The sequence below is a fragment of the Dendroctonus ponderosae genome, unplaced genomic scaffold, assembly GCF_020466585.1.
Source record: "Dendroctonus ponderosae isolate FM_Combo_2020 unplaced genomic scaffold, Dpon_F_20191213v2 Dpon_F_20191213_1, whole genome shotgun sequence".
In the NCBI taxonomy this organism is placed as follows: domain Eukaryota; kingdom Metazoa; phylum Arthropoda; class Insecta; order Coleoptera; family Curculionidae; genus Dendroctonus; species Dendroctonus ponderosae.
In genome coordinates, this window is record NW_026017110.1 from 11321972 (window position 1) to 11336492 (window position 14521).

The 14521-nt window shown below is 34.1% G+C and overlaps 2 protein-coding genes and 1 long non-coding RNA gene across 3 annotated transcripts in view; 2 read left to right on the top strand and 1 right to left on the bottom strand.

The window, feature by feature from the left end:
• LOC109536020 (lachesin) overlaps positions 1–14521 on the top strand; it is a gene marked incomplete at its 3' end in the record, with an annotated part of 219347 nt that overhangs the window by 62642 nt on the left and 142184 nt on the right.
• LOC109536021 (pectinesterase) lies at positions 2097–4718 on the top strand. Its single transcript, XM_019902086.2, has 2 exons — positions 2097–2213; positions 3416–4718. Exons 1-2 carry the CDS (start codon positions 2201–2203, stop codon positions 4543–4545), a joined length of 1143 nt encoding a protein of 380 aa, XP_019757645.1. The 5' UTR covers positions 2097–2200; the 3' UTR covers positions 4546–4718.
• LOC125502578 lies at positions 6054–6831 on the bottom strand. The gene is made up of 2 exons (XR_007280347.1): positions 6724–6831; positions 6054–6393 (listed from the first exon to the last, which is right to left on the bottom strand). It is a non-coding gene; the product is annotated as an uncharacterized LOC125502578 (long non-coding RNA).

Consider the following 14521-nt stretch of genomic DNA (forward strand, 5'->3'; position numbering starts at 1 on the left):
AGTCTGATGAAATATTGAAAATTGGAAGCGCACGAGAGAAATTTTCCGTAACTCATTTCTTAATTAATCTCATTATAGATCACTTCCGTACCTGCAAATGGGAATTGAAACTATGTGAAACTGTACCATACTTCATATTGATCTATATTCGCAGGTCTGAAATCAGTTCCACAAAATGCTTACGAATTTACGAACTTCGATGCAGAATCTATAATATTGAACTTGCAAGAACGTTTTAATCTCTAATGATTAGCAAATAATGATTGCACTTTGCAATGATACTGCGCTGGACGAGAAGTTGAAAGTAAATTTAGAATTGTTGCAAATCCATAGCTTTATTAGTACGGGTCAAATACATTGTAATTACTAAAGTGGGGCTTTTCAACTTTTCGATTGTTTTATTTGAAACTATTGAAAACAAAGTAAGAAGTTAAGTAGGGTCCTTTAAATTGTTTATTGCAAACATGTATTCGACTGCTATTTGATTAGATTGCCTAATTAACAAGACCTTCAAATATGCTGATTCTGATATTGATGGCTGAGAAAAAAATTTTGGGGTCAAATTGAATCCCCTTGGTTTATGTGCGCTGTTTTGCGAAAGTTTACGGATTGTTCTCGAAGTTAAAATGCTATTATGGCATCAATATAGATTTGCAAAAGTTTAATTAAAATAATGGTAATTTTCTAGAATTTTTAATGTCTTTCTATGTAATGTAGCATGTTTATCCGTTTTAACATAGGTATATCTGCTTCCAAATCTAGAAAAATAACTATTGATACAAATTCTAAGTATTTATTAAAACCAATTTCACTATTTAGCAATATATTTGCCAATATATTTGCCTTAATTTAAGGTATTAGTATACAGTTGTCGTTTTTATTTGCTCATGGTATGTATCAAATGTTCGTTATACATGAATATTTAAAACACAACTTTGTACTCTTAAACAAGTTTTTTACTATACCAAGAGTATATTTTCAAATAAATTTAATTTATGTACAACTAATAATGTTTAAAACTGTGTCAAATTCAGTCTTCTATGAAACGGAAGGGCAATTCCTAAAAAAATGTGAACAAAATTGGCATCGAACCACCTCATTGTTTTTGTCTGACTTTGACAAAATTATTATAATGTTTGATAAGCTTATCAGAAAGAATTTTAATATCGAACATAGAATGATTGAGAATTTTAGAGAGTTAATGTGGAAAATTTTTGAAAAATTAAAATAAAACGAATTCAAATGCAATTCGTTATAATAATTTTACAAATACACACGTATATAGTATTCGTGTGTATACTATATGATTTGGAAACATGTAGGAATCAACTATCAGGATTTTTAAAGTTGTTTACACTTCATGTTGGCCGTATGTACTCATTTGCCTTCTATGACGATTATTTTGGATTCAGTAAGGAATTAATCCGCCTGTCGAATACATAACATAAGACTAAAAATTCGTCCATTTTTTAGCTGTGTGACTATACATAAAATATTGTTATGCCCTGTGCTATTCAGTGACACATAGTTCACATTTCTTTCTTGAATGGGGCCCAAGTCAGGACAACCTGTGACTCTTCGCCCCACATCTGCATCTTAGTTTTCAGAACTGTTTAGCTTTAAAATTTAGTATCCGAATTTACTTTCCAACAATGAATTTTCCGAGATTTCCAATGTTTAGTTAATATCCAAATTCAAAATTTCAACAGGCAAAGAATACCCAAATGAATACAACGAATAATAGGAGCATTTACTCGTAGATATTTATTCCTGGTCATTGTCTTTAATATTTTAAATTTTATGAGTTTATTAGTAGTATTTGATTTTATTTTGTGCCCATTCATTTTCCTCAGTGATTTATTTATATTATATTTGATACCCTCTTACAATACAACAACGCAAATACAATTGAAGCTCTAAGGCGACATTTTATTTTATTGCAGCATGTAACTGTTATGGAAAAATAATTGCAGCAACTAAATAGTATGGTAATATTAACTTGACAATATGCAATTAAATTTGCTGCAAAAAATTCCACATGGCAAGTCATCTACATTTTTCTCTGATATTCAAATGTAGAAAGGTATAAATTGATATTGATTAATTTGGTGATACAACTGATAACAAACACTTGTTCCATATGTATATAACGGCAGTCTTGCCGTGAAACCAGTACGAGTTTCACTCTTGTCTTGATACAATGAAGATAGTAGGTAAGTAAGTTTTTGTTTAGAGAACTACTTTGACTGTCATATATTGATTTATTGAACTAGAAAACCGGTTTATTTCACAATTGATTTTATATGCCGCGCAGTATATTATATACGGTTATCCATTTTATGCCTGGGAAAGCAAAGTAAAAAAAACACACAAAATATTCAGATGAACACGAAAATATAAAGATTAAACCTTGCCATTATACTTGAAAAACAATACCATTTGAATGCCCTCCGCGGGACCTCCTACAGGCCTCAATCCTTTTGAAGTAATTTTGAATGACTTTTCCGCATATCACCGGTATAATCTCGGTCATAACTTCAGAGATATTGGCTTTCAGTTGCTCTAGAGTTTGAGGATTGTTGGCGTATACACGATCTTTCGCATAGCCCCACAAAAAGAAATCTAACGGTGTTAAGTCGCAGGATCTTGCGGGCCAATTGACATCACTCAATCTCGAAATTACGCGTCCTGGAAATTTCTCTTGCAATAGGGCTCTGACTCATAATCTTCAATTTCTCTCCAAAAATAATCGGATAACATGCGTCCATAGCGCTCAGAATTGATTGTTATGGCTCTTCCTTGATCGTTTTCAAAAAAATGCGGTCCAATAACACCACCGGACCATAATGCGCACCACACGGTCACTTTTTCAGGATGCAAAGGCCGTTCTGCGATCACCTGATGATTTTGAGAGTCCCATATACGGCTGTTCTGTTTATTCACGTAACCACCGAGCGAAAAATTAACCTAATCGCTGAAGAAAATTCCGTTCGAAAAATCATCATCAACGGCTTGTTGTTCAATCACCCAATTTGCGTATGTTCCGCGTTGCCCATGGTCTTGAGGCTTAAGTTATTGAATCAGTTGGACTTTGTACGGATGGAGCTTCAAATCCAATTGCATTGCAATCTTGCCCTGCTCCATCTTGCTCCTAATTAACTGTAATGCAGTCCGTAAAGTTGCAAATATACTTCAAACTTTTTATGGAAAATTCAAAATATTAGGTAAAATATAATATTCCGCAACCACTCTCACTATTTCTAAAGTGCAGTTTCATTTGATTTGCAATAATAAATTATTATCCTGTTATTAATCCTCTTACGTGGTTTAAGTTACTCTCATAATTTGAACTAAATCAGCCGTCTTGAGTCGCTTTTGTGTACTAGTTGACACATAGAAACTTATCAATTTGTAGGACTTCTCCTTTTGGCCGCTGCAATTGCATCAGCTGATCAGACTGCGCCTGGCACATCTACTCGACCAATTCTTACATCGACAGAAGCATCCAGCTATGCCAAATCTAATTATCTTCAGGGATGGAGCCCCAGTACTATCAGCACCAGTACTGCTGACTACACGGTTGGGAGCGGATACAGTACCATCCAGGCAGCCGTAAATGCCGCTATCAATGCTGGAGGCACAACCAGAAAGTACATAAAAATCCCCGCTGGCACCTATAGTGAGGTAGTCTACATTCCCAGTACAGACGTACCATTGACATTATATGGTGGTGGCAGTAGCGCTTCAAGTACCGTAATATCACTTAGCGTATCGGCCACCTTAACAGGTTCAGCATATAAAACTGCAGTTGGTAGTCTATTTTCGTCTGGTGATCCAGCTTATAGCATGTACAGCGGCTGTGCAAGTAAAAGTGCTATTGGAACCACGTGCTCTTCTGTATTCTGGGTTAAAGCAGCTGCGGTGCAAATCGTAAATTTGACTATAGAAAACTCTTCCAAAAACTCTGGAACTGATCAGGCTGTAGCCTTACAAACAAATGCCGATAAAATTCAAATCGATAACTGTCGCCTATTGGGGCATCAAGATACGTTCTTTTCCGGAAACGGAGGTTCCACAGTGCAAAGAAGCCACGTTACAGACACCTACATTGCCGGTGATGTCGATTTTGTTTTTGGATCAGGCTCTACCATATTTGAAGGATGCACCTTCCATGCTCTTTCGGGACGTTCAACAGAAGCAGTAGTGTTTGCTCCAGACACCGATCCTAGTATCTCCTACGGCTACCTAGTTGTGGATAGTACCATTACTGGTGATACTTCATTTGCCACTTCTAAAGAAGTGCACCTAGCTCGCTCTTGGGACAATGGTGTGTCTTCATCAAGTGACTACGTAGTCGGAACTTCACCAAATGGGCAATTAGTTATAAGGACAACTACCATTGATGACGTTATTGACACCACGGCCCCATATGCTGCCGCTACTAGCGGCAGGGCCTATTCAGGTGATGCTGCGAGCAGTCGAAATTTGAATAATAATAATTACAACAGATTCTGGGAATATGCCAATACTGGCGATGGTGCATAACTTCATATGATTGAAATCGAAAGTAGATGTATTTTAATCAATTGTATCTTTTGTTAACACAAAGGCTAAATATTGTACTACTACTAATTGACTGCATCACTTGGGTGTTCTAACAGAAATTTTAATTAAATTGTAAATGATATTCCATTAAAGATGTCAAGCCATTGAACGTATACGTGTGTGTCTTTACCAGTTTCCTATTCTCTTCATATTGTCCGATTTTTGTAGCTTGCATACCAATATTTCAATTATAAATTGAATTTCTGGGGTCTACTACCTTTAGTTACTTTTGATTACAGCATTACCAAGGCGGACAATGATAACGGATTAAAGAATTGAAAAGGTGGATTTTTCTAGACATATTCAGTAAATTCTTTATGCAGTGTCCCTACAACTAAAACAATAAATTTCATTGAAATTCAGCACATTTTCTCTCTGGAGAAGTCTGGGACCCAAATTTAATAACGTCAAGTGTGCATCTTTTGAAAAAAATACAGAGTGTTCCAAAATTGCGATCCAACCCTCAAGGTGAAAACATTTTTTCCGGTTTTTATTGCAATTTTGGATTATACCGAAAATTTCATGACGTGCTCATCAAAATAATTTATCAACCCGGAATATTTTAGAAAGAATGCTTGATTTCGGATTTTCGCTCCTTTCCATTTTTGAAGATATTTCAAATCATATATGTATATATAAAAAAAAATTTTTTTAGAGTATGTTTCAATGTAAAATGAAAGAAGTGAAAAAACTTAAGTCGAATCGAAAAGAGGTACCAAGAATTTAATGAGATCGCTTTTGACATCTATATTATCAAACAAATGTTTGAATGATGAAAGAAAATTAATTATAATTAAATGAGGTAGTTTTCTAAACAACTATTAAGCCAAATTCAAAAGTGCCCAGTTTGGTTTTGTGTGTGATCTAAAAATTCCGACTGTAAAATTTTTCAGTTTAACTTAATCGGTTTCCAAATTACCAGATATTAGTAAGCAGCAAAACGCACAAAACGTGATACTATAATACCTACTTCAAAAGAAAATATATAGTTATTTGTTAGATAAGCTTTAGGACAATGGTAGGCCCCATAATAAGTTTGTGCGATAATGTAAAATTGAATCAAAAACAAGCGTTTTTTAATTCAGATGCGAATATGCATGAAATGCTTGTGTGATTTCAATTGAGTCATAAACAAACATGGCATTTCAAATATCTGCTAAAGCCAATCTGATTGATGAATTTTGATAAATATAAAAATGATAATGCCAGATCAGAATCGAACAAATATTCATAAAATTATGTTTTTATAAAATACCAAAAGTTGCACCAAATGCTATGTATTAAAAGAAATGTTTATGATCTTCATCAAATGTTAGAAGATATTTTAAAATGTGATACAATATAACGTTTTACAAGTGAAATCCAGTTTTCGATACGTTCATGGCACGGCAGTTCATCCACCATTACAAATTTGTACTCAAATTTTAATGGGCGATTGGAATTTAATGAACTGGAAACAAACAATATTTATTTGTCGAAGAAATCGCTGCTTAAGTTCAAAAGTTTCATGTACTTCAAATATATAAAATTCTGTTTCGCCTTACGGATTTTTATCTCTTTCTTCTCTGCATCATGTTTGGAAGTGGAGTTTTCTACATTCCTTCGAAAATAAAATGGCCTAAGAGAGTCACAAGGCGCTTTTGTGAGCTGCCGTGGAAAAGTATATTAAAGTTAGGCCTAAGCCGCGCGTAAAAAATGACATCATATGGAAGTACTTGAAAAAGGTAAAGGGATAATAAGTCCGGGGAAATGCAAAGCAGGGATGACTTTCCTCCATTTCACAGGTATCTGAAATGAAAGCAACCCTATGGAAATATTTCATATACGGCATATTATATGTATTCTGGCTTTTCTTGTCATTTATATGTTAAACGTATAAATTTACCCGATTGGCATTACAATACTATTTTGTAATAGAGCACGAGATATTCGCTAATCTACTATTGCCTCTTTCTTTTTTGCATTATGAAAATAAATATGACGTTTAACATATTTCCTACAATTATTTGATCTGTAACAGATCTAATAAAATAATTTTTTTCAACCGATACAATATTATACTGAAATTACTAGGAATCATACTTTCAAATATAATGTCTTTAACGGAGTAATACTTACATTTTCTTTAAATGCGTCACAATTTTATTAACCAAATTGTTACTAATGTGGACTTTTCTATAACGATTATATGCATTAGAAACTTGAAGATTTACCTTAGTGATATCTGCTTGCAACGTGCAAAAGTTTTGAGCACGGTTTCACTTATCAGCTTTTTTCTCGAAATCTTGCATTCATGTTTCCGTTCGAATAAAATTGCTATGGCATTGTGTTTTAGCAAGTAATCCTCTTGATCAGGAGCTTTTATTGTCTGGCCAACATTGTAGTACCTATAGTATCCATATAGCTAAAGCTCGATATTGGATTATTATCTAGTAAATATCATTCAAAGTAGTAGAGACCATCAAAAGTAAAGAGTCTGAATAAATTAAAATATATTCAATGTTATGTGTCGGTTAATATAATCAGTTTGTCCTTTGATTTTCACTAAATTATTACTGCTTTTGTTTATTAATGTCACACTAAATTGTTGACCTAACCATTTATCGAGTTTTCAAGTAGCTAAACATAAAACTGACAACATTTATTTGTGATAGAGCGTCTAAAGTTGGTTTCAAATTTAATTTTGTTCTATTTCTTCTAGACGTCAATTAGTCGGATGAAATTATTTCACAGGAATCTGCAGCGATGGGAATGGAGAATAGCTTAAATCAATTCAGTCATCAGTCAGAAATGATTATCCCGGAGATATTTGGTAAAGTGCTTGAATCAGCGTTCATTGTACTCAAGCCGACAACTGATTATGGCCTACGCTGACGTACTGAGGCGGCATATGTTTCTGGAAGAAAAAATCTGTAAATTCTGGCTTTTTAACATTCCGTTAGTTTTAGCCTGTTAGATCCGACACTTTTCTACTCCATTTATTTATCGTGAAAATTTATGTATGTTACCTGTTAAACTGTATGAGACGGTCAGTAAAGCGTCCTTACTGCATGAGTATCAACATCAGTTATTCCAATTAGTAATAATTGTAATCGGTTATACTTAGGTGAATTGCAACTTTAGAAACTCAGGGAAATGAGAATTATCTTTTTTTACTAATATTAGTACTGTATGAGGAATATTTCCATTGCAAAGCATTACTGGATCATACTTATTCAAAATAATCAATTATACGTGATCTTACGCAAGCAATATTTAATTTTTTTAGAAGATTTTTTTAATACAGTTGGACAAATTTGTTATTCTCATTTATTGTTTTATGTTGAAAACATGTTTATATAAAAATATATAAAAATGTTTACACAATAAAACCAATTAAACACAATAAAATTTAGGATTTGTAACTAGCTTATGTAAGATTTTTCTAATGGTTGTTTAACCGTCACTGTAAGTTCGGCCATCGTCTTCTCACCTTGTATACTCTAGTCTCTTGGACTAAATAAACTTTTTTTAGATGAATTTACAAGTCTAGTCGTAAATAAAATTAATACATATTAAATCCCTACACATATATTTGACTCTTTCAATTCGGTTGCCATTGCTCACACGAGGAGGTGCCTAGCAAAACCCCACAAGTCCGCCAAATCTAGAATTTCACAAATGCTCAAAAACTGTTCAAGAGTATAATTTTTAATCGGTCCTTGTAATTTTTTATTTAGTTATTTGTACGTCGACTTAAATATAAATATGGTACACGTTATTGAAATCGTATAGTAATGGACCCAGATAACATTATTCAATCCATTGGACGTCCATACGACAACGGTTTTCGGGAATCTGCATGTCCAATGGATGTTCAGAATTTGTTCAATTGATGTCCAATTGACGTGCATTTGCTTATGCAAATGTCACAGAATCCTACATTTATCAGAGGTACAAAATACGGTATCCGATGGATGTACTAAGTAAAATAAGACATCTAATGGACATATCATATTTTATTTAAATTATTAATAAAACATACAAAAATCAGATGCATTTAACCACACATATATTAAAGACTTTCAAGAAAAAAGTTGTTGGCTTTCAATTTATATTTTATGCGCCCATTCGCTAGCCTTAACCAGTTCTTAAAGTTTTTCGTCAGTTATTTGGAAGTTTTTCTTTAGTTATTTTCAGTTCAAAAATTATTTTACGATATAACGACTACAAATAAATAAGCATGTGTGAAGTTGTCTCCGTTTTTATACACTACATTAAGACGTTAATTTTCTAAACACACAAATCAGCCTTAAATCTAATGGAAAGTTCCAAAAGCGACTCAAAGATTTAATTCAAACATTGAGTGAATAAAATTTTCCCGCTTCAGCTACTTATAAACTGAGTGAATTTTCCCCGAAGATGTAGAAATTAAATATTTCAGGCATAAATCATCAGTCATGCATACTATGTTTGCCGTTAAACAGCGCAGGGACCAAAATATGATTTTTTCCGGCATTTGGTATTTACCAAGTCATTAAAAGTTAGTTTGAGCATCTTAATTAAATTGAAATACACATCCGTCTTTAAACTTTTGCCATTTGGGTAGTCGGTTGAAGTAGCAGATTTTAGTTTGCAAGGACTTAAGCTGCACAGAAAATAAATTTAAAATTAAGTACATATGGCAAATTTCATGATTGTTTCCTGCAGCTTGAATGATACGCAAGGCCTCACGCAAATACAAAGTTTACGAGTCATACTAGCTGGATATGAAAAATAACGCTGCAAAAATCTGATCACATACTGAAAAATTGTCTTTCCGAGGCGCGAAAATTGGTCATCCGATTAATGCAACTTGTTTTAAACTATTTAAATTAAAGCAGATCAAAAAATAAAAGCTCATCATAAGCATAGTAACAGCAAAAGTAAAATATGCCTATGTTTTATTGTATTGACATTTATAGGTGTGACACACTCAAATAGAATATAGCTGTTGATTGCTTCAGATAATTATAAAAAGTCGAAGGAACTTAGAACTTTAATTTTCTAACTTGTAAATGTTTAAAACCTAATCCACTGGCTAATGACGGACGTAATGATTAACGACCTTAAATTTCCTGATACAAATTGAACTTGCGGAGATACCAGAGATTAGTTGCCCATATTCAAGAACTACTAAATTTGATGAAAATTTCCGGCTTTCGGTAGAGAGTGCATGCGAAAAATGATGGAAATAGACAATGCATAGATAACAGTGTGAGATTAAAGGCTGCCAAAATGTTGTTCGATTAATATATTTAACTTAAAAATAAGAACATTGATTTATATGTTTGCCTATGTACAATTAATAATAAACATGTTTAAAATTGCTCAATTGCTGTGACGATATTGATTTGAAAAAAATGAGGAGAGTCTATTTTCAGTCTGTTTGGGCGCTGGAACTGGACTGAACAATAATATTAATAAAACTAGATGTAGTCACATAGAGTTCAATAGCATTAAATATCATTTCGGAACAATCTAATCATTGCTTGCTCACACCTAAAAGTAGCTAAGTGTTCAGTAGATTTATTTACCTAAACTTAATACAACTGGAAGAGTTACGTTTTCCGTTTAGATTTTCTTAAAAGGCATAATGTGAAAAATGCAGATATACACATTTTCAATTGATATTTTTAAAATAGGAAAAGTTATTTAGAAATGTATGAAAAACTATCTTGGTTTTAGTAGGCATTCAATACCCACAATAGAAAATAAGAACAATTAAGAACAGAGTTTACATAAACAAGAGCACTGACAAAATCAGTTGTAAGATATTCGCTTCTTTAATGGCTTTCTTAAAACGAACTACTGTGTAAAGTAAATTTCAGATATTATTTGAATCAATTAACAATTTAAGTAGCACACTAAAGTAAAAGCATTTCAATACCGACAACGCAAACGGATAGATATATCTCAGAAAATTAAAAGGGACAAAAGAATAGCGCACTCTGAACGAACTAAAAAGTATCTACATACCGATAACAAGAATTTGTTGGCAATATTAAACACTAAAGGACAACGCGATGCTCAGATAAGCACAAAACTGACGCACTTCATAATCATTTTTAGAGATCTATGTAGATTTTAGATCTTGCATGGACCTTTTCTCTATGCTATGTAGATTTTCTATGTAAAGTTCTTGCGCAATAGCTATTGGCAACTAATATTATTTGAAAGAAATTAAGCCGGATTCTAAATAGTTACATCGTAAAGAAAAGAACCCCATACACATAAATAAAAATTGTGGAGCTAAATTTCGAATAAAAGAAGAGAAAGAAGAAAAGCTCTTAGTAAAATAGTCGCAAATCTTGCAATCTTAGGGAGTTCACAACACCTTTGATTTACCCAAAAATGTTTTATTGTAAACGTGTGGTTAAGGAAATCTGTACGATATATAATTTCGGAGATATAAAAAACTTTCAGGACTTTCGAAACTTTATTCAGTTCTAGCGACAATTAAGCCTACCCTGGAACGCTATTGCCCATTGATTATTACTAAAAATCCATTGTATTTAACAATAGCTGCACGCATGCAACAAACTACTGCTCACAGTTTGAAACTCAATATTCTAAGGAAACAAAAAATGTCTAGAAATAATGGGCTGCTATCAAATAATACGTTGTTATAAAACCTTAAGACATAGATAACAGTAAATATATACAAGGTGTTTCATGAGGAAGGGGCATCATTTTAACTACATATTTACGTGACTTGATAAACCCTGATGCGATGATTGATGGGTGAACTGAGTAGTTCAAAGGTTGTCACCGCCGGTCCCAAGTCTGGGCAAAGGAGTAGGGTTTTTGAGTCAGGCCATCTACCTACCCGAAGTGAACAATATATATAAGCAATAAATACAGCTAATCGAACCGAAGACACTGCTTCGGAAACAGGACGGATCAGCACGAAGACGACCCATGCTATGACAAAAGAAAAATTAAATTGGAAACCTAAACGCAACATCACCGGAGTCGCCTGCTGGAACGTAACATCGTGGAAGGGAAAAGTTCAAGATATCATTATTAGCGAGACGGAAAAGCACAGTATGGACATCTGCGGAATCTCGAAAAAGAAATGGAAAGGCCAAGGAACATGTAAGCATAGAAAACACATAATAATCTACAGCGGCAAGGCCAAGCATGAAAGAACACAATCGGGAGTTTGCATTCTACTACATGAGAAATATGCACCAAGCATCGAAGATAGAGAATATATCAACGACATATTGTTGAGAACCTCTCTGAAACCGAACCACACCACAATACATCTTATAAGTACGTACGCCCCGGATATATCCAAACCTGTTGAAGACTCAGAGAAATTCTACCGAGAACTACGGACCTCAGTAGACAAAATCAGTAACTCCCATAAAATCGCTGTATTTATGGCGATTTCAATGCTCGAATAGGTAATAAGATACTACGAGGCGTCAAACAAAAATACAACGAGCCCACTATCAATGAAAACGGAGGTCTTCTAATCGATTTCTGTCCAAGAAACGAGTTAAGGATTAGTAACACATATTTCCCGCATAAAGATCAGCACAAGTATACGTTCAATAACTCTAGAGGCCAAAGATCAATCATCGATTTTATCATTACCAACAGAACAATCATACTTGAGTCAATTTAGATATATTGGACGTATTGGACGTATCACAATATTATCATGTGTAAGCTACTAATGGAGCAGGCACGAAGAATCAGGAAACCGCCAGTAAACAAAGAATCGATGGAATCAGACATCACTCGGAAACTGTACGAAAACAGATTAATGCAAAAAATGAGTAAGATTGACCTCACTAACCAAAATGTTGAAAATAGTAAGTTGTTCAAAAGAGAACCTTGGCCCAAATTGAGAAGCAGCATGCATCATAACCCATATGGTGGCCAAATAAAGATGTGGAAGATGCTTAAAAACAGGAAGAAACCCGTAAATAAATACGTACAGGTTAAATGAATCACTACGGAGGTATGGGAGGAATACTTCAGGAAGCAATATGATGCCGAGGCCACACAGGTGGTAGAAACATACCAAATGGCATCCAGCGCAACAGTTACCGAGAAAAAAACAAGGGCAATATTAAAAAAACTAAAGAACAGAAACGCCCCAGGAACGGACAACATACCAAACGAGCTTCTAAAATACGGCGGCCCAGGGCTTGCAGCAAGACTAACAACACTGTTTGACAAAATCTTGATGACTACGGAAATTCTGAAAGACTGGCACACCAGCATCACAATTTCCATATAGAAAAAAGGTGAGAAACAAAGCCCGAAAACTACAGAGGAATAAATAACTCTCCTATGATCAACAATGAAGTTGTGTACAGAGTTGCTCAAGAACAAACTAGAGGAGCAAATAAAAATCAGAGATGAACAACAAGGATTCAAAAAGAAAAGATCAACAAACGATGCCGTATTCATTATCAAGCAAATAAAGGAAAAAGCAATAGAGTATTTTACCAGCATTCATTTGCTTCGTCCACAATTTGAAAGCATTTGACAGAGTCCGCCTGGAATGCGTCCTAAAATTCCGAAAGGAAAAAGAACCCCCTGCTAACAAAGTAACAACGATATACAACCTTAACACTACTAATAGAACGCAAGCCAAACCCCACCCTGTAAATCAGTAAAAATCATTTTTGAGCTATAAATTATTTAGCGAACTGGGGTTATTTTCGGACGTAGAATACTCGGTTAACATAATGCCCCGTCCTCAGGAAACACCTTCTATATTCAGGACGTAAATATAGCTGCGTGCTTTAAATAGGCGCACATATTTTGCTTCAATTAAATTTGTTATTCTAAGTAAGTTTTGAGCTGCTTACTAAATGGTTCGCTGAAGCTAGGTTGATCTGATGTAACTTTTGATATAACGAATTCAGGATCACGAACGCAACAATCCCTGCTCACACTTAGAAGTTGGTTGAGTCGACAAACTGTGTATTCCAAGTTAATTTTTAATTCTAGAGTAAATCCTGTATATTTCGTCAAAAAGTTTTCTAAAAAAATGCTTTAATATTGAGTTAAAAACCGCTAACAAATCTGACAGTTTCAGTTATTAGAAACTATGGAGTTTCTTGTTTATGGAAAGATAGAAAGCTAGATTTAAAGATACTGAAGTTTCAATAATATCATTTTATCAGCAGGAAAGATGGAAGTTACAGCAATACAAGTATATTTTCTTGCAGAAATAGCGGACGTATTTTACATCATGTCTCTTTGGGTGACAGAATCGCATTTGCAAGTGACCCTTTTTTGGAAATTACTAATCCAAGTTAATATTAAATTTGCATTTGGAATGTTCGCTAATCAAAGCACAAAAAATGAGAGTTGAAAGGGAAGCTTTCTGAAAAGTGGTCAATTATGATCTTTTGATCCTTTTTATCTCCCCTTAATCTGAATGTTTTTCAAGGTACCTATTGACTCGTAATTATTTAAAACTCCGGTAACCATGGAATTATACAGAAAGTGACGAAACCTCTTTCGAAACTCATAACGTCGAATTATTAATTTGTTTAAAAATTACAAAAACATACATTTGCGTCTGTAACTCCAAGCAAGTGCTTGTGTAATCACCTTATTATGCACTTTACTCGAGCAGCTTCTCGTATTCGGTTAATTAAATCCTGCTCAATTTATACCGGTGTTCAGTAATCCATTGGTTTAATGCGTATCTTACATACGTGGTAGGAATATAGCTGGTATTTATTTGATGCCTGGGAAAGTATCAGTTGTTGTGGAATGTTCTGAGTGCCCCTGAAAGGCTCTTCTGCAATTGGGTCCAATACTTGTTCCTCTGTGTCTGGAACCCGAATATCTATTGTCCTCCACTATCTTTCTGGGATCACTCTCCTTGCCCTTTGTTGGCGTGAGTTCTTTCAGTTTTTGC